Here is a 21,973-nt window from a genome sequence, read left to right on the forward strand (position 1 = left end):
CATCATGGCCAAATTCCAGGATGACAATGTCAAGATGCATCAGGCTCAATTTGTGGAAGAATGGTTGGGAGGGGGCATGAAGAATCATTTTCACACATGAATTGGCACCTCTGAGTCCAGACCTTAAATTCATTGAAAGTCTTTGAGATGTGCTGGAGGAGACTTTACAGAGTGGTTGACTCTTGCATTATCAGTACAAAATCTTGGCCAAAAAATGTATGCACCTCTTGATGAAAATAACACCACACTTATTTCCATCAACAGGTGCATCAATTATTGGTGCAGGACAATTTAAAATCTGCAGAAAAACAGCACAAAATCTCCTTAGTGCTGAGCATGTTGCAATTGTGCCTGGCACAGTGTCAAAAGAACAAAGACATCTAGAGCACAGAATGGTTTTGTTGCTAAAGATAATAATAAGGCCATTTGATCAAATTGTAGCATCACAAGTCAAAGATGGAAGTACTGGGCCAATGAAAGCATTTTAATGCTGTCCCCTTAATTTCCTCGGGTTGCCAAGACAATTACTGTGCTGATCAGGTTACCATGACGCCTATTACACTCCGCAAACGTGCTCCATGCCACCAATAAGGGCGGCAATCAGCTCCTTCTCAACACTGCAGAGATAACTTTCCGTTCCTAATACAGCAAACCAGCCCCTGGGCGTTGGAGAAATGGAGAGAGAGACAAGCAAATAAAAGTTCAGGTCCTTTACATACTCGCCACAAAAGACCCAAACAGCAAAGTGTGCAGAGAATGCTTAAGCATGGCTTCTCTCTGAGCCCTAACCAGCAGGCTAAAACTTCAAGGTTTGTGGTGATAAACACGGCATTGTGGAGATAGAACGTGGGAATGGTAGATATTAGGAGTGGGGGGAAAAAACAATTCACATATGAATCGCAAGTCTATAGTCTGCCGATTCGTATCGATTCACAAATTTCACATTTTCTAAAGTGTTACATGTCTTTAACTTTGCAGTACTACTTAAAGTTATTGACGCGTAGAGTGTTATTAATCACATTTAATAGTTTAATTAAATTTTTTTTTTAAATCACACTGCTTTTGACTGAATCACTTTTGTCTCTTCATTATTAATGAATTCATATTTAACAGTGAAGACAATTTAACAATTTATATTCCATACAAGACTGTACTGTGTCTTATTATGTTATTCAATTTCTGTAGTATTTCTAAGTTCTACATTTCTGTAGTAAGGCTGTGTGTCCATCAAGCGTTTTGTTTGTAGAACGGCATGAGCGTAACAAGGCGCTGATCGAGTATTTCCCGCTCAAGCGCTGAGCGTTCAGCGTTTTTTACTGATTGCCGAGAGTTGAAGGATGTTCAACTGAGTAAAACCAGCCGTCCAATCACAGTGGAGGAGGAGCGGGACAAATACAACAAAGACTAACCGCCACATTCTGCTTGTACAACGTCAACAGATGAAAACAACAAACATAATAAAGGAACAAAATAATTTAAAACAAGAGCCAGAGCAAATACTTTACATTGTATCGCATTTTTATATATAATCAATACAGAAACAAACTATCTGTGAAGTGAGATACTAGTAACACTTCCGCGGATATTCCGTATCATAACAAGCAAAGAGTTTCAACTGGAAAAAAAACACTGTGCTGCCAAAACATTCTCAAGCACCCACAGCAAGGCGTTGTCAGCTGGATAAAAACGCCAGTTGTAAATAAAAAAATTTTTTATTTCTGTATCAATGAATTTTATTTAAATTGTTTTTCTATTTGTCTAAGGGCTGCCTTGTTTTATTACAGAAGACTGCCAGTCATGTATGTAATGGTTACAGTAAGCTTAAAATGACATTTGTTTTATAATATTAGGTTGACTAAAATGGGAAGAAAAAAACTAATTTCAAGGTTGACATTCAATTCAGTGAGATGTTTTTCTTCAAGACATATTAAACTGTCTACTGCAGTCAAATAGGAAATGTCAAAACAGTAAACTAGAATCAACTGTGCATATATCGAATCGAGATTTGATTCGATGTTTAATCGAATGTGAACAAGAATCGATTTGGTTAGAATCGTGAGGTAACAAATGATTCCCACCCCTCGTAGGTATTAATATAAGAAAGCTGAAGGGAAACATTAAGGTGTGCAATTTTATGCTGCTGATTGTGTACATTAAAATATATTGAGGGCAATTTAGGTTTGCCAGAATCATTCAGGTCACTTTATCCAAGAAGAAACAAGTTGTGTGTCCCTTAACTTAAGCGCACGTGAAGAGCACACAGCATCTCTCATCAGTAGGAGCAAATAAGAGGCTTTTCACACCCTCATCTTGCAGTCAATTTGAACCATGTGGTAATGGGTACCATTACGAAGCCTAGCCTGACGTTTATTTTCTTAAAAGAAAGGTATTATGGGGACGCTGCTGGCAACAGTTGGGTGCGTATTACTGACTAGGCTTTGAACCATAGGGCTGGAGCTCGTGATGATCAGTTTGCTGGTTTAACTGACTTACTGCTGAACCGTCAAGCAAATCTCCGATGTTCCTTTTGAACTCAGATACAAAGCTGGACCTGCTAAGCCACAGGGTGCTGGCTAATATGAGCTAAGCTGGAAAAAAAGTGATGACTATGGGAGAGCTTCATAATCCCTGAGGAGAAGATTATCCTTGTCAGAAATGACGAGCTTGGCAGTTAAAGAGCGACCTGGGGAAGGGTGGTGACAAAATCAAGAGGAACACTTTTAAGATTCAATAGAGGAAGGTTCAGGATGAGTTCAGAAAGAGTTAACATGCTAGGCTGGTGCGTGTGTGTACCATCAGAGCACGACTGCAACCAGACAATGAGGAAAAGACTGCAGGAATTATGCATATTATGTGTGTTCTCTAACAATCTATTGCTTTAGTTGGATCTCTAATATACAAAGGAAACATAATAACTTCATTACAGTTCTGACTTTAAGCAAATTATTCCATGCAGAGATCATGAAATATAGTATTTTCACAAAGGTCTTTAATGAAGTAGCTCATGATCAGGTATAGTTGTGTCTGAGAATGTTTCATAACATAATTTCCTATATTAAATTAAAAATATGGTAATGAAAAACTAATCGCCAGATATGGCAGAATTGTAACAACTATTTTCCAATTAAAATTTTTAAAGCATTTGTTGCATGATGTAAGTGCATGTTAAGACTTAAGGCACCTACAACAGAACTAAAAAAGAAACCAGTATCCGTAGGGTCTAAAGGCCAAAATATTAAAGCATTTAAAAAAAAATCTGTTAAAGCACATAAAAAATTATACCGTTCAAAAGTTTGGGGTACGGTTTTTTAAATGTTTTAAAAGTCTCGTATGCTCACTAAGGTTAGATTGATCAAATATGCAGTAAAAACAGTAATATTGTGAAATGCCACAATTTAAAATATATATTCTAATATATTTTAAAATGCAATTAATTCATGTGATGCAATGCTGAACATTCTGCAGCCATTGCTCCAGCCTTCAGTGTCACATGATCCTTCAGAAATCATTCTAATATGCTGATTTGCTGCTCAAAGAACATTTCTTATTATCATCTAAGTTGAAAACAGCTGTGCTACTTAATATTTTTTTGGAACCTGTGATATATTTTGATAGCAGTTATTTAAAATAGCTTTATGTAACAGTGTAAAAGTAAATGTAAAAATGTAAATGTCTTTACTATCACACTTTTAATCAAAGTAATCCATCCCTGCAACTGAAAGCAGTTTTTTCTTCAAGAAAAAAAATGTGTATTATTTAAGCAGTAAAGCCTAAAACATTAAACAGGGTAGGCAAACCAGTAGAAAACAATGAAACTGTGGATATGTTATACTTGTGGCTATAAACAGCGCATTTTAAAATTTATTTCCTGACTCTGTTCACTTCTAAGTTGCTTATTTAATCAACAACTGTAACTTATTATGAACCCAGATGATTCCTTTAAGATGAAGTCCTTTGACTCTTTCTGTCTTTGTCAAATGATTAATGAGTAGATGTTCAGCTCAGCGATGTATTTCAATTATATTCACTCCGTTTATTCCCTAAATGCTAACATTTTTCATCCAGGATGAAGAAGATTTATTCAATATATCAAATATTAGCCATGTCAGCATGCAAAGCAGGACCACAGACAGGAACAACAGAACCAAGTCGGGGGGCACAGGAATGAATGAATAGGGCCAATTAGAAGCAAAAGACTTGGCAGATGAGAAAGTGAGGGTGTAAAAAAGCTACGAACGGCAGCTGCCTTGATGTAAATCAGCAAAACTGATTCACAGCTACTGAAAAATAGCCTTTTGAAAACCAGCACTCTCTCTTTCACAAAACAATACAATCATTTTCATAACCAGCAATGCGTGGAATAAATCATTTTCTCATTAAGAGGTGAGCGAAAAGAAATAAAACGAAACATGCAGGTGAAAAAAAATTCAAGGTTCTATCAAACCAGATAACGTTTTAATTTAATACTTGTTTAATTCTGTGAAGCTGGTCTTGTATATGGGATGAAACCGCTGTGATTCAGCAAGGCATATTTTTGAGAAAAAAGGCTTGAATCTGCTTAATAAATCTTTTATTTTTTGTTCCTTGAAATAATTTGTTCCAATAGTCAAACGAAAGTCAAAAGCGTTTTCACTACTCCGGCCTGCATATAGCTAAACACATTATCCTTCTCCATTGCACATTATAAAACATTACATTTTCAGGCCTTCGTTCCATAAGCAGATCCTTTTTTTAAACCAAAATCAATAATTGAAGGAACAATCACCCCTGAAGCACTATGGGGTTAAGAACATTTCTAAAGTGGGATATGGTTTTCAGGTCCTATCGAATACATTACTTTCTATTGGATTTAAGTCACAACATTGCCTGGGTAACTCTAAGACTTTAAATCTAAGTTCTAGCCATTAAGATGTGAACTTGATTCTGTGTTTTGGATAATTGTCCTCCTGCATCACCCAATTAACTTCAAGTGACGCACAGATGGTGGGATATTCTCAGTTTTGACAACAATTTGTGACATCGAGACTCGTTCCAAAACCAGTTGAAACCATAGCGACAAAAACAAACAAGAGAAGGAATCCTAATACTTTTTCACAACACTGGCTTTACCCTGGTTTACATGCAACCAAATAATCCATTAGTAATCGGATTGACGGCTCAATCGGACTGAAAAGCCTTCACATAAACACTTTAATCAATCCGATGGAAAGGGTGGTTTATTCCTCTTCTAATCCAATCGAGAGAACATGTAAACACTTGATCAGATTGAAAATCGAAACTGGATGTTCTACACATGTGCAATGATGTAGAAATAGCGTAATGATGTATGATGCACGGAACAAGCTGCAGTTGTTAAATAAAATGGCATAAATGACTCAAACATTCTCCTAACACTCAACATTTGATTACATACACGTACGACAGTTAGCAGAACTTAGAGATTACAGTTTGTAAAGTTTTAAATATGGATATTTTTCTCACACAAATGCATCGCTTTGCTTCAGAAGGCCTTTATTAAACCCCACAGAGCCGTGTGGATTACTTTTATGATGGATAGATGCCCTTTTAGACCTCAAAACAGAAACACCCATTCACTACGATTATAAAGCTCGGAAGAGCCAGGACAGTTTTTAATATAACTCCGATTGTATTCGTCTGAAAAAAAAAAGTCATATACACCTCGGATGACTTGAGGATGAGTAAATCATGGGCTAATTTTCATTTTTGGGTGAACTATCCCTTTAAGTTTGCTCTTTAAAACAAAGGAAAGAAGCAATGTAGGAGAATAGTATGTGGAAACAGCGGGAAACTCTGTATATTCGTGCAGTGTGTGTCAAAAAATCTATTCTGATTAGAATGTGACAAACGTGCACATCAACCCGATCTAGGGCTATAACGATTTGACCAAAAAAAAAAATCTTGATTAATTTAACATTTTACCTCGATAAATGAACAAGTATTTTGCTCTTATCTTTTTTTTTTGGCTTTCCTTTTTTTTGCCCTCATAGTTCACTGATAAGGTTTGTACTCTAAATACTATTAAAAGGTGGGATATTTTTTTCTAATGAAAGTGCATTTCTTTGCGATTTTAAAATACTTGAAGGAAACTGCTCACTTTTCAGCAGTTATTGTCTATGGGGCAGATTTCTGTTTGTTGTAAATAAATTAGCACAGTAGGCCTACATTTCATTTATTTGAATGCATTAAAGGGTAACTAAACCCTAAACCAACTTTTTTTAGTTAATGATCTGTAATACTGGGGCTTTATTAATGCTGTTCATTGATTCGAGTAAATGTTTTGACATTTGAGTATAAAGTTTTTTAATTCTATAAAATATGGTGTAAAACCGCCAAAGTGCTGCCCTCTTAAGGTTGAACGGTGGCTACTGCAGTTGAATTTTCCTATTGGACGTTGTGGTACATCGTGACGTAGGATGGTACTTCCTACGGCTCACTATCCGCGCCCCTGGCACGAGCTCACCACACCCTCAGAAATGTTTCCCCCAATCACATGATGATAACGGCTTCACTCCAGTATGAACTCTCATGTTACATGAGGTAGAAACATTATGAATGAAACTGACTTGACACTTGCTTTAACATTGTAATGAAGAAAATACGGTTAAATAATGCAGTTGTCAGTACACGTCAGGCTTTTCTTGCGATATTATTGCCGCCCGTCATGTGTACAGATAAGTTTCATACATGAGACGCGCTTTCAAGCCCTGACACGCAAGTGGTTGCTGCGGTAACGAGCAACAATACCGTAACGTGCTGGCGTATAGTCTAACTTATTTGAGGAAATCTGGCTTTTAGGTCTGAACTTATTGGTCCTGCGCTGCTTATTGATTCAGTTAATTTGAATGAAAATCATATGTATATCAGATATCTGATCTATTTTTAGTGGCATTCCGTATAATGATTTGACTGTTCATAGATTAGGTCAGTTCTCTTGCGCTGCTGCTTCACTAGCATCGTCTGCATCAGGAGTTAACGCAGTTTGAGCCAGCGGCTCGCATTGATAAGGCTCTGGGTCTGTGTCTACAGACAATTCACCCTGCTCCAATTCAGGTGAAGGTAGGAGAAATGACCGCTCTGTTGCAAAGCTGGCGTCACTCCAGTCATTCTCCATCTCTGCGACTCGCGAGTCTGACAGCTATCAATCAACCCGTCACTGCGGGTCTCAGGTGCACGCCCTCCGCTCAGCGCCACCCTCGGTTCGTCCCCTCTGTCTCCGCTGGGCTCTGCCCACTTTTCCAGCATTTTTCAAAATTTGCCAGTGGGTGGAGTTAAGCTCTGACTAGGGGTTTAGTTACCCTTTAAAGAGAGAGTGATTCTGTGTGAGAATTAATCATCTCTATTAATTAGGAAGCTGTGGTTTGTACTTACTTCAAAAGGTATTAAAATCTATGCTATAACGGTTGAGTTTCTAAGCTACTTTAGTGATAAATCACAGCGCAGCGTTGAAAATAAGTTTCTGCGATCTTCTCTGCGCACGATCTTCACGTGATGTGCGAGCTACTGTCTGTGAGTGTTTGTGTGTCACAATATATCAGGCATTAGTTCAACATAATTCACATCTGATGGTCTAAAATCGCTTTAATGTTCAAACTGGCGGGCCTTAAAACACATACTAATGACAAAGCTTTGTGAGAACGCAAGTGAACGTGAGCTGAAGTGAGCTTCAGGGCGCGCGCGCTGTCAGAGACACGACGCGGCTCGGCTCTCTGTGTCACAGAAAAACAGCTCATGAGCCTTGAACGGAGAAGTTTTCCATAACATTGTTCTTGAATAGTGCACAATCGCTTTAATGTTCAAACTGGCAAGCCTTTAAACTCATTTAATTGACAAACTTCATGAGGACGCAAGTGAAAGTGATCTGGCTTTGGGGATTGGGCGCGCCGTCTCTGTGTGTGAATCAGCGCATATAAAGAACAGCGATTAAATTACCTGTATAAACTGTGTAAAACATGCAATTACCATAGTAGTTCTGAGCATCTATAAACAAAGATAACTGCTCCTGCATCTTTCCGTGTGCCTGCAAACTGCACTTGATGTGACTGACGGGGAGGAGTCACGTGACTAAAACCGAAATAACCGACATGAGAAAATTACGTCGGTTAGAGGTTCTAAATTTCGGTTTCGTTTAGTTTTCGATTAATCGTCCAGCCCTAACCAGATCGCTTCATTTATCGTTCATATAAACACTACGTTCAGATTCATCAACCGGAATGCATGGTGTGCATGTAAACATAGCCACTGTTGCTTATTCTAGACAAAAGGCACTCAACCTAAACTGAACTGTTAGCAGTTCGGTACCTTGTAAACCTGCAGGCACACCATCTGAGGCAGAGGCTATGCCGCAACCCAGCCAAGGGTCACAAGCATCACAGGTTCATTGTGACAATACAATCCTCCTTGAAGAAGGCAAGCTGAAACTTAAGACAGGAAGCAAGGGAGCAGTGCTTATGGTCTGAGCTATGGAAGAACAGATAAAGCAAGGGAGAAACACGTTTTAACCTTGGGCAAAATAATTTACCTGAATTAATTTAGCAATTATCCATCTGTACAAAGGGATAATGTACAATCTTCTGCCAGGTGCACCAGTGTGAAAATAGACATGAGCAAAGTGGCTTCAATACATCCTGTTACAATCCACATTACAAATCCCTTCAAGCAAAACTGTTTAACTTCTGATGAGAAACCAATTCATAAAACTGAGGGTGTTTTATCTCTCACAGGGTTCCCAAAACATAGCCCTATCACAAGAACTGTCATAACACAAAATGATATAAAGGGAGAAACAAAGCCATTTTTTCCCAAAAGCAAAATGCACAGCTGAGAGCACAAGACAGACCAGTCTCCAATCATTTATTTTTGTCTGGTTTGCACTAGACTACGTTTTAAGCGTCTTTCCAAATGAAATGGTGATGGGTCAGAAGACTCTAATTTCTGGGTTGTGCTGTAAACAATGTTTTTCCAAATAAATACATTAGATCTACACCAAAAGCACAAAGTTACAATTTAACTAACAGTATATTACACTAGGAATGTTACATTATTTTTGTAACATTGTTTGGAATTGTTTGTTCATGACGTTCAGTTCCGTTAATGAATGACTCTGAATTACCGTTCCAGCTTGTTATGTTGTACTTAAAGCCTGTGCAACTTAAATTAATATAGTTAGGCTGGTTATTTATATGACAATGTGAAAAATAATAGAACAGGAAGGAACCAGAATCATTAATAGGAATCAGAACCAGTGTTGATATTGTTCGCTGAAACTAAAACTGTTAAAAAAAAAATTCAATGATTGACATGAAACTGAAATGAAGTTAATATAGCTTAAGCTTTGGCAACTAACTTAAACGTGTGGCAACTAACTTAAACGTGTGGAAGTAATAAAATTACTAATGCTGAAATAAAAATAAATTAAAGTGAAATAGAAATATAAGAAAGCCTAATAAAAAGACAAAAGCACATACAAGTACTAAAACTAAAATGAAAACTGTAAAAATATATACAAACAAAAGCCAATTCAAAATATTAATAAATGCTAGAATATTATATAAATAATATTACAATCACACTGTTTAGAACACAAATCAACTGAATTACTCTGACAATGACTCGATTGGAATACAATTGTCTAAATCATGCAAACTCAAATTTCCAATCAATCTGGTTTGGTTCATTGTGATTATTTAAGATTCACAATTTACAACTGCAATTAGGTCAAGAATTGTATTATGGATAAGAAATGAACACATAATACACTCAGAATTATTATAGTCATTATAATTATAATAATCGACACATTGAATAGTTACTGTTAGATCGACGCGTTATGATCCATCAATGCATTTTTACACCCGAAATGAGCACATGCACATTTAAGTGACTATTAACCAAGCATACATTTGGATATGTAAGCTGGAGTAAGTGTTAATTGAAAAGTTACTCAAGAAGTGAGACGAAGCAGAAGACAACATAAAAAAAACAAAACATATTCATGAGGGCTAAATTTGACCAAAAAACCCATTTAAGCAAGTAACCAACTTAAATGAATTGCACATGTTTGGGGAAATAATTAACTTTACGGTCCAGAACTCATTAGGGTCTTACTGAAATCAATACCAGCAGCATGGTAATTGGTGTTCCAATGAGTGCAAAGCCATTACTGAACGATGTGATGCTTTTTACTGTGGTACGGTTTTAATAAACTCACTCCACTGAATGACAGTGGCGACCATTACAACACAGCCAGTAAAATGTTTTAATGAACTACTAAAGGACATAAAACCAACAAACAAGTCGGAGGCGGAAAACAAGGACTCATAATTAGCCTGAATAGCCTTTGCGGACCAGATCAAGTATGGCGGGGAGTGTCTCTTTTAACAATTCTCGGGTAATGACGAGCGTGCAAATAGAGCGTGTTAGAGTTAGATGCTAATCAAAAGCATTGTGCGGCGCTCAGATGGGAAATACGTGTCAACTACTGGAACCAAGAGGCTCCGCTCTTCCTCTCTGCTCTGATCGTTCATGAGTCTCCAACGCATTTCTCTGATAGAGTCTTTCCCTTTAGAGTTTGAGTGAGGCCATATGCGAGGTCAGAGCCTCCACAGACTGCCAAGCTTCAGAGTCAAGCTGTGAGACACTTGTGCGCATCTAAGGATGACAGCTTGTCTCTTATCTTCGGTGCTGCTCGTGTGGCCCCTTTGCTCCATTACTTTATCATTCCATTTTCCTTGGCTCCTTCCCAAGAACATCTCCGAATAGTGGAGTTATCCAAATACTGCAACGTTAAGCAAAACTGCCACTTGAACTTTCCCTCTATAAATAGGCAGATTAGAATCTAAATCCTTTGTTTCAGGAGCCACCCATGCTCCCCACAGTCAAAGACGTGACATCCCATTTTTTACTGCGCCAGTCTGCCGAAAACAGACTCTTCTCAATGCTTTTCAAAAGCTCTACGGCTTTGGCGAAAGTAGTCTGACCCAAAATCGCTGACGTAAAGAAACAGCAGCCGTGCGCTGGTCTGGGAGAGCAAACTATCAGCAGGCCGCGAAGCGCATTACAGAAAAGCCACCTTATTCAGTGGCACTTGTCTAAAGGTCACCTTTTCAAACTAGTGCACAAATATCAAGCGAGCATTTGTGACACAGTCAGCCATGAGGGCCGCCCCACCTCCTGGACCAATCATGCCCTCTCCCACTGGGAATAGTGGTACCACAGAGCAGTTGGTACTAGCAGGTGGCAAGTGACTGGCCCAGGTCAAGAATTTTGTTCTGAAACAGCTGCCCAACCCCTTGGATGCTGGCGTTCTCAATAATTATGTCATCTATATGAAAATACCATTCAAGTCAATAATATTGGTTCAGTTCAAACTAGTGATTAGGGATAGTTCCCCCAAAAATGAAATTGTCATAATTTAAGCCACTTCACTTTGGTTCAGTATGCTTTTCCACTGCAGTTTAGTACCGCTTCAAAGTAGGTTATAGATCGTTATAGTTGTGCCGCCATAGTTGTGTCTGACCATGATACAGCCATGTTGCATGCGACGGTCATTTAAAGCAAGCCGTTTAAATTTGAGAGAAATGATACTGCGGTGGCTGTTCCTGACTATTTAAATCTAGTGGGTTTGGTGTCTCTTACAAATCCAATGATGTTAGTGACAATTCTCTCTGACCAATCAGTGATCTGCAGTGTTTACACGTCACATTTTAGTATCGGTACGGTTCGCTTGGAGTACCAGTACCAGATACAAGGAAAAACCAAAAAAAGAGCTGTACTGGGCCGTACCATGCAGTGGAAAAGCGCCATTAACTCACCCTCATGTCGTTACAACTGTCTTTCTTTCTTTTTTTCTGGTCCATACAATGGATGTCAATAGTCACCCTAGTCAACTGTCAATAGTCAACGGCCAACATGGTTCAAAATATCTTCTTTTGTGTTGCACAAAAGAAAGAGGTTTGGAATGATATGTGGTAAGTATTTGTCTCCCCATTTAAATCATTGTAAAGCATTTTAATGATAGTATTAAAACCTCACCAAATTGCCAAAAGCAGAATGTAAAATTATATTTAGAAAAAGGCAGGGCTTACAATATTTCATACTTCACTTGTATTTCTATTTTCAAAAGTATTAGCATTCTCAGACAGTCTTTGAGCTAAAAAAAAAAAAAAAAGTATATTGTTGAAGGTTGGGCAGTACAAAAATATAAACCAAGAGATGGTGAAAAAAATATAACAGTAGAGATTTTAGTAGCAGAATCGCATTTAAAAACATCAGTTTGAGTTTCCAGTGATTTTATGAATGGAGTCATTTCATCTTTAACAAATTGGTGCAAAAATTCAAATTGTGCAGTCGCAGGTGTGTACATATCAGCTATTTTACAACAGCTTTGAATGTAGCTCATTATTATACAAAATTAACTGGTGCTAAACTTATAATTAATGTAATATAAACAGCATAAAATATCTGAATAAATTATTCTTTACCATTATACCAAAATGCTCAGAACCCAAATAAATATCTTTATTCTGTACAATTATCAGAAAATTATAAAATGGTTGTGTAATATATAAAACCATCTTGTTTCCTGCAAAATGTTTTATATTTATTTTTAACGCTAAATTACTCAAAGCAGCTGTAGTGTGATATGCGATGTTCCTATTAAATAACACTTCAAAAAGTCCTGGAATATTATTTTTATCACTTCAGCGATTAAAGCAGGACTGAGAAAGAGAAAGAGAGTGAGGGGAGGAGAACTCAAACAGCTCATGAAGCAACAGAACTGCAGAACAGATTCTGCACCCCTCTATAGGGCTCACTGCATTTTATACTTTCCATTTCACTCCTGAAGAGGAGAGGTAGAGACTTTGTGTGTCTATGAATCTGAGAGGTGTGCAGCTCTAAGAGCTGACACCGCAACACTGCTCTTGGCACGGTAAAAGACTCCTGGATGCTTCAAGGTTGCCCACTGATTCAGTGGCACTATGTTATGAAGTAGCTTGTTTCAGTGAGTTGGAGTTGACACTAAAGGGGGAGGAGTGAATGTGAGAGCCTGGACCGGATCCCCTATGTGTCTTCTAACCAGAATGGCAGAGCCAGTGACTGATTTAACCATTTTCTAACTCAGACACGCTATCAGTTTGAGAGTGCAGCTTATTTGACTTAGATAACACCACTGACAGCTAAAAATGACCCAATGGCTGCTAAAATGAAACTTTTTTTTTAGTTGAAAAATAGCTCAATACAGTTGTTCAGAAACTCTATTGGTCATGCTCCATAACTTTTGTTGATCTATTTGAGTGAATATCCCAAAACATTAAATAAATGTCTGGGTCATTTAACCATTTAATCATATTCACTTCCGTTCAAACATTTTATTTTAATTTATAAATTGACTTTTTTTCAGCAATGAAACATTAAATTGATCAAAATTTACAGTAAAGACATTCAATAAAAGTTTTAAAGGTTTATATGAAAAAATAGTAGGCAGCACAACTGCTTTCAACATTGATGAGCAACAAATCAACATATTTTTTTAATTATCATGTTACACTATAAACTGAAACTTTTGAACGGTAATGAATGGTATTTAGCATAAAGCAGATGATATTCATTACTGTTTTAGACCTTTTTTCCATAATGACAAAAATGTCATAATGCTGGAAACCTTAATTGTACTCAAAACTGGCATAATTCTCTTTGTACAAAATAGAACATCTTAATTTGAGGTAAAAATTTCCCCCAGCAATTTCTTCAAAAGATTCAACCTTTTAAAATCCATTGCCGTGGTCAAAGATCCACTGGGAGATTCATCAAGATAATGGATGAAACATATGCTGCACATATGAGAAAACTGAATAGACATTTTAATAAACTGACAAACTGAGTGCATGTATTCTTTTTTCCACCTCTTAAACCACTCATTGCTGTGTGCTGAGATGAAAGGACTAAAAGACACATGCTAGATGTCATTAACGAATGTGTCCTCACCAGATGAAACCTGAGTAGTTATTTAACAGATGCTTTTATCTAAAGTTCCTTACTTATTTCAAGGACAATCCCTCCAGACATTAAGTGTTGCTCAAGGGCACAACAGCCACTGTTATTCCTCAGGGGGCTTGAACCAGCAACCATTTGATTAACTGTTCATTTGGCACTACGCCACACCCTGGGCTTTAAATTTGGTGTGAAATGAAACATTACTGTATTTTCTAAATGCATATTATTAATCTTAATGTGAACGATTCATCCATTCACAGTTTTTGTTGTTTTTTTTAGCTTGTTTTGAATCAAAATGTTATAGCTCAATCTACTTCTCTCTGGTGACATATGCCGGACTTCTCCAATTATTTAATTTGCTTAAACTCTGACCCTTTCTTACAATCAACTGCAAGCTCATATTCTACCTCTATCAAACCAACAACCAATACATTTAAAATAATTTTTTTGTCAATACAGAAGAAAATGTGTATGTTTCCATCCAGAGTTGCTTCCTGATAAACTACCACAAAAAAAAAACATAGGAGAAGCCACCATATATAATAATTTTCGTGTATAATAAATTATTTGCGTCTCAAAGAAACTTGTGCGTCTCAATAAACTTGTTGTGTTGCTTTCAGAGGCAGATGCTGCTGTTTGGGTACGCAGTCATGCAAGACATTACTAGGAGGGAAATATACCGAGCATCTTTGACAACAGACTTCTGAATGACCAAAAAAGCATTTCAGATGCTTTGCAAACAAGATTTTTCCACTGGTTAGTACAGTTTTTCTGTTTGTTTTTTTAATGGGCATCGGAGAATTTATTCGCTAAATGCATTTCCATCGTAGTTTATGCGCATATTTTCGTATCGGATAGAAAATGTATCCGACTCAAACGAGCGCATACGTTTTTTATGCACATTTGATTGCATAGAATTGATGCGATTTTTTGATGCGATATCCCAAAATGTGCATACCAATAGGTGGATGGAAACATAGCTGATGTGACTTTATATTGCCATTATATTACCTGTATAATGCTTACCCGTTGCATTTTCAACTATTTTTTTAATTAATGTATACTCTCAAGATCTTTAAAAAAAGAATTTGTACATTGAGCTCATATGACCAGCCAAATGTTTTTAATTCGTTTTTAAAAGCCGATTTATTGATGGTAATTTCCAATCATACCTAAAATATGTGCACAAAAGTAGAACAGGCTTCTACTTTTTTTTCCTAGTGTAGAACTACCTGTGAGGCTTCTGCAAATCAACAGAACATCAGCAAAAAAGAAAACAAGGCTCAAATAAATAATTAAAGAAATAAATCAGTGAGTAATTGAAAATTAGTGGTGACACATTGATCCAGCCTGCCCGGCTGGTGTTAAGTGGGTCTGTCTGAATGAGATGGCCACCGCTAAAAGACGGTTTAAAGCGTAATTGATTTTTGTTTCCAATGAGTTAGAGTCACAATGAGCTAATAATGTGGGATGATGAAGATCACTCTCCTTTCTGTGTTTATTCTCCTCGCGCTGGCTTGACAATGCTATATAGTGTACGGACATGCGACAAGTGTATGCCAGTTTAACAACAAACTTGAGAGGTACAGAAATTTTGCCTGAGCTTTTATTCTTATCGATCTGAAAAAAATAACTACCTAAAATGTAGGTGTTCTAATTCATCCTAATATTAAACCAGTGTTTTGGACTTTCTAATGTAAATATAAGTAATAATTCTGATGATTATTAGTAACTCGGCTTCATGACATTTGCATGAATCGGATGGCATTCTATTGCATGTATTCTTCTCATATTCTTCTTCTATAAGTAAAACCATTCAAATTTGCAGAAGCGAGTGCACCTTTAAGTTATTTTGTCCAAGTTAGATCAGGCTGTGTGCTGCAAAAAGAGGAACTGAATATTGAAATATAAACTCACTTTTCAAAACTTTGTGCAAACATTTGAGATCAATATTTGAGTTGAGTTTTTGGTGGCAGGGTGTGGGATTTTACCTTCATGCACGGTCACGCCACAGTTGTCACACTGGATGATCTCATCCGCATCTTCGCTGTTGTCTCCCAGACACACGCAGCAGATAAGGATGTGCTCCATCCGCTGGGAGCTCCAGGTCTGGGGCCGCTCCAACAGAGAGTCCTGAGGAAGCAACGGATAACTTAGCAATCCAACAAGTTAGGGATGTTACAACTGATAGGACTAGTGTCCTCTACCAAAGTCCAATATCTTCCTCTGAAAAAAGCTCTCGGATCAGTGTGGAAAAAAACCTGAGACAAAAAAGTAAAGCCACTCAAAAGCTTCTGCTCTAATTCCACCTCTGAGATTGGAAGATTAGCCAATCCTATAAACTGAAGTTCTCAGATAAGCCCATTCACAAGGATTGCTCTTTTGTATCAACAATCTGATGCTATGTGAGCCAATGACTGGATTATCTGATTGCTAGCCTAAATGCACAATAATACAATTGCGTCTGAGAATTCCAGCTAGTTCCTTTTCATACAAATCAACTTTTGGACAAATTTAAACAAGTGGATAGTGGATCAAATCAACTATTTGATTGCACTAAACGTGAAAAATAGGGCACACGTATTGCCAGTTTTTAGTAAATGATGGAGACAGGTGGATAGATTATTAATAAATAAAATCTGAATGGTACTTCGTAAAAGCTATTTGCAATAAAGGGTAAATTCACCCAAAAAAAAAAAAAACTGTGATTCCAAATCTATAAGACTTTTGTTCATCTTCGAAACACAAAAAAAGACATTTAAATCAGAGAGCTTTCAGTCTCTCCATAGACAGCTACCCAAATACCACTTTGTCGCTTCAAAAAGTTCATAAAAAGATCATAAAACGAATACATATTTATTCAGTGGTTTAGTCAGAATTTTCTGAAGAGACGCTTTATATGATGAACAGATTTAATTTAGGCTTTCCTCACTTATAAACATTGATCAGCAAACATAAACAGAAGCTCAACTATTCTTGCTTGATGCGTAAGAACAAACCTCTTGTGGAAGCTCAAACGTGCTGCGTAACACAAGAATGAACCTCATTGGTTCATGCTTAAGCTCAAACGTGCTGTGCAAGGCACGAGAATGAACCTCATTGGTTCTTGCTGAAGCTCAAACGTGCTGCGCAAGGAACGAGAATGAACCTCATTGGTTCATGCTGAAGCTCAAACGTGCTGCGCAAGGCACGAGAATAAACCTCATTGGTTCATGCTGAAGCTCAAACGTGCTGCGCAAGGCACGAGAATAAACCTCATTGGTTCTTGCTGAAGCTCAAACGTGCTGCGCAAGGCACGAGAATGAACCTCATTGGTTCTTGCTGAAGCTCAAACGTGCTACGCAAGGCACGAGAATGAACCTCATTGGTTCTTGCTGAAGCTCAAACGTGCTACGCAAGGCACGAGAATGAACCTCATTGGTTCTTGCTGAAGCTCAAACGTGCTGCGCAAGGCACGAGAATGAACCTCATTGGTTCTTGCACATCAAGCGAACATGCTTGAGCTTCCGTTTACCACAACTGATGTGTGAGTTGATGAATGTTTATATGTGAATAAAAGCCTAAATTAAATCTGTTTATTATACAAAGCGTTTGTGTCTCTTCAGAATTTTCTTGACTAAACCGCTTAATTCAGACGGATTAGTTTTCTATTATGAACTTTTTGAAGCAGCAAAGTGGAAGTTATTAGACTGTCAATGAAGGGACCGAAACCTCTCAGATTTTATTCAAATATCTCCATTTGTGTTCCGAAGATGAACGAAAGTCTTGTGGGTTTGGAACGACATGAGGGTGAGTAAATAATTACAGAATTTTCATGTGATTTTTAACTATCCCTTTAATTGTAAGGTGGAATATAACTGAATCTCAACAATAAACATGAAGTATCATCTACAGCAGGGGTTCTCAACCCTGGTCCTCGAGGCCCACTGTCCTACAGAGTTTAGCTCCAGCCTTAATCAAACGCACCTGCCCGTAGCTTTCTAGTAATCCTGAAGAGCTTAATTAGCTGGTTCAGGTGTGTTTGATTAGGGTTGGAGCTAAACTCTGCAGGACAGTGGGCCTCGAGGACCAGGGTTGAGAACCCCTGCTGTAGATGATACTTCATGTTTATTGTTGAGATTCAGGCCTAGTCCACACGTACACGGGTATTTTTATAACCGGAGTTTTTCCTCCTCCGTTTTAAAAAAAAATCGCGTCCACACAAGCATGGTTTTAAAAAAATCTCCGTCCACATGAAAACGAAAAACCGCGCTATGATTGGCTGCTTGATTTCCACATGGGTCCCATCCACGGCACCGATGCACTGAGGGATGCCATGGGCTCAGTGAAACCCTTCTACAAGTTTACTTTGGAATCAGTGACAGGTAACTGTATATACACAGGGGCAGGGCTCAAGTGGACTGAAGCTTCACACACTTGCCTTACTATGTTGTATTATTGTATTTTGGCGCCTCTGTTCTGCAATACAATGAGATAACTGCGCATGTATCTGTATATACCGTAAATCCTCTAATATTGGCCTGTATTCCATTAGCGGCCGGGTCTCCAACATTGGCCGGTCTCGCTGTCACCGAAGGTAAATAAAGGCCGGTCTCTAATAGCGGCCGGGGCTATTATTAGAACCAACGTTTTTCTGGGCAGGCCTCAACATTATGCTTGCATGTGATAGTAACATGCAAGTACCACAGGGTACTGGTCATGTCAATCACCCAGACATCCCAAGTCTCCCGCATATTTATAGCAGCTCCCTGATGCCCGCAAATTAGTAAAATTCTCCCGCAATCTAGAGCGAGCGAGCAAGAGCGCGCATGCGAGACACAAACTGTGCACGCGCGCACGGCAGAGAGGGAGAGAGCGAGAAACCTTACGTGTGTGTGCTAGTGTGCACCTAATGAAGCGCATGTAAGACGGAGAGCGTCCTGATTGGCTTGTTTCGGTAAGTCAACCAATCAATTGTCAGTGTGGGCGGGCTTTTATCTCTTCGGGCTTTTATCTCTCGCCCCAAAAAACGAAAGTATAAAGTATAAACATAATGACAATCTTGCACGCTCTACAGTTTGTAACTAACATGTTATGGTTGAGTTAAACAAGTTTCATTCATTTCATTTAATTACGGCGCGAGGATGAGAACAGACGCGCAGCGGAACATGAGGAGGACGAAGAGGATCTGTACAATAATTAACTTGTTGTAGAGGCTGGCGCGAGTGATGAGGAGTTTACAGGGAGAGATGAAAAGGAGGAGTTTAAGGAGGATTAAACAGAATTGGAGGATTTTTTTTTTTATAACTTCAAACCAAACGAGACAGGAATGGTTAAACTTTGGAGCGGTAAGGTGTCTGTTGCCTTTTGTTATGAATCAATAACCTAATTATCACCGTGTATGGTTAAGTGTTTACAATGCACTACCGGTGGCCTATGTTTGCTACGTTTTTGTTACCATATTTCTACACTGGAATTTAGCCTGAATTACCGGTATTTGTTGTTAATGTTCTGTATGCATACCATAATGTTATGGTAACTGTACGTTTTCAATAAATGAACCTAGTATTTTATAGGTTGAAATAGACGCAAAATCTCATTTTTAGTCATTCTACTGGTAGTTTGATTTGCTCAAATAGAAATTGAGGCCTGCCTCTAATTCTGGCCTCCTTCCAATAAAGGCCTGGACCGCGATGCGCTTGAGTAAAATAAAGGCCCGGGCCTATATTAGAGGATTTACGGTATGTAATAAGCGCTGTTAGCAGAGTTATTAAAAGTTACGTCCGCCATTGCATAGACTCCACTCATAAACAAAAGCGATAACGGCGCACATTTCGACTTAACAAGCCGAAATCTCCGGTTTCACCGTCTACACGACAACGCTGTAACCGGAGTTTCTAAAAAACTTCACCCTGGCCGGAGTTTTCAAAAAAGTCCGGTTTCAGTAACCGGATACTGCGTTTGCGTGTGGACGAACAGCCAAACCGCGTAGAAAAAGCTGCGGTTTTGAAAATACCCGTGTTCGTGTGGACAGGGCCTCAGTTATATTCCAGGGTTGAGATTGCCTGATCTACAGCATGATGTAAATATATTTGAACCAAAATGTATGAGCAATATCTTTGGAAGATTGCAGCAAAACCATCTTTGATTAAAAACAACATACAATAAAGTCCATAAAGTGTGGAGAAATTAATGTTGAGCATTTTGAAGAATGTAGAATTCATGTTTAGTATGAACAAAAGTAAATAAGGTGTTGCTCTATCTGATAATGACACGTTATTTTATTTACTGTAAAGAATAAAACGTTTTAAAAAGAAACTCTAATGCTCACCAAGGCTCCATTTATTTGATCATAAACACAGTAAAACAGTAATATTGTGAAACATTATTACAATGTAACATATCTGTTAATATTTTTTATATATATATAATTGATTCCTGTGATGGCAAAGCAGAATTTTCAGCATCATTACTCCAGTCTTCATCCTTCAGAAGTCATTCTAATATGCTGATTTGCTGCTCAAAAAAACATTTATTATGATTACCAATGTTGAATAAGTTGTGCTTCTTTATTTTTTAGGATTCTTTGATGAACAGAAAGTTTGAAAGAGCAGCACTGATTTGAAATGGAAATCTTCCGTAACATTATAAATGTCTTTACTGTCACATTTGATAAACTGAACGTATCCTTGCTGAATAAAAGTATTATTATTATTTTTGAGTCTTACTGACCCCAAACTTTTGAACAGTAGTGCAATATCAGAGGAGATTTTACCTCATTGCCCTTTCCATGGGATGTGCTGTGGCTGTCATTGGTCTCCTCCTCGTCAAACGCCCCAGTGTTCTTGCCTGATTTTCTCTTTGGATTCTTTCCTTCTTCCTCACTATCACTGCTACTAGTCTCGTTTTCATCATCATCCTCATTGTCCTCTTCATCACTACCACCATCGCCCTCTTCATCACTCCCTTCTTGCTCTTTCCCAGATGATGCCTTGCCTTTCTTTTTTCCTTGCGTGGGCCTCCAGTCATTGTCATCCTCGCTATCATAATCATCCATTTCGTTTAGCTCTTCCATCGTGGTGAAGTCCAGCATGGGCCGATTTCGGCGTAGGTTCCATTTTTTCGGCTCTCCTGAGCCTTCCTCGGCTGTACCACTACCATTTGGTTCTGTCTCTGGGGATTTTTCTCCTTTCCTGCGATTCTTAGAGGTCCCCCCTGTTTCTTTGCTGCTGGTCTCCTCAGAGAAAGACTGTTCCTTGGCTTTTTCCTCTTCTTCAGTGTCTTCATTCAAATCTTTGGTCTCTTCATCATCTATGCCCTCATCATCACCTGAGCCAACAGCGTCAGAGTCACTCTCAGAGCCCGCAGCGCTGCCATTTGAACCCTCCTCATCACTCCCGTTGCCGGTGCCCTCTGAACCTAGGACATAAGGATGAGAAATTACCTTAGCGGCGTTTTGTGCAGAATAAAACATACTTCAGATGTGATGCAAAGAAATAGTCTTCTGGCAGCAAGCTTCTGTTTTACGTACAAAGGATCAACCATTTATAAATGAATGGTATTATTTAAAATGACAAATATATATACACAATATTACACAAAAAAAATAAATTCTTACCTTTTTAGGATTAAATACATCACAAAATATATGTATATATTGCTATAAGTGGTTCCAATTTTGTTTGGCGGGGTTATATATATATATATAATTTATGCACCAAGCATTTACAATGTATTTAAAACCACCATTAACTATAAATATATGGGGTTGGTAATTAATGCATTTGTATCATTTTTACACAGCATATGTTAATGAATGATATATTGCCCAAACAGATTAGTGTGATGCTCCATTTTATTTCTGACCTGAAATTTCATGCAGCAAAAACTTCAAGACCCAATGGGGTCAAAGTGTTAGAATTTCATTATCAGGTTGAAGATATTTCAGCACTTTAGTTGACAGCAGTTTGATGGGACAGCT

At 38.1% G+C, this 21,973-nt stretch overlaps 1 protein-coding gene across 2 annotated transcripts in view; it reads right to left on the reverse strand.

The window, feature by feature from the left end:
• Positions 1 to 21,973, reverse strand: part of phf14 (PHD finger protein 14) — a 153,845-nt gene that overhangs the window by 129,293 nt on the left and 2,579 nt on the right. For both annotated transcript variants that reach the window (XM_079829377.1, XM_079829378.1), the window contains exons 3-4: positions 20,768 to 21,411; positions 16,005 to 16,146 (exon numbers count right to left, since the gene is read on the reverse strand). In XM_079829377.1, the coding sequence (XP_079685503.1) occupies positions 16,005 to 16,146; positions 20,768 to 21,411 (786 nt within the window). The remainder of the gene's footprint in view (positions 1 to 16,004; positions 16,147 to 20,767; positions 21,412 to 21,973) is intronic.

This window comes from Gobio gobio (genome assembly GCF_949357685.1).
Source record: "Gobio gobio genome assembly, chromosome: 11".
NCBI classification, from domain to species: Eukaryota; Metazoa; Chordata; class Actinopteri; order Cypriniformes; family Gobionidae; genus Gobio; species Gobio gobio.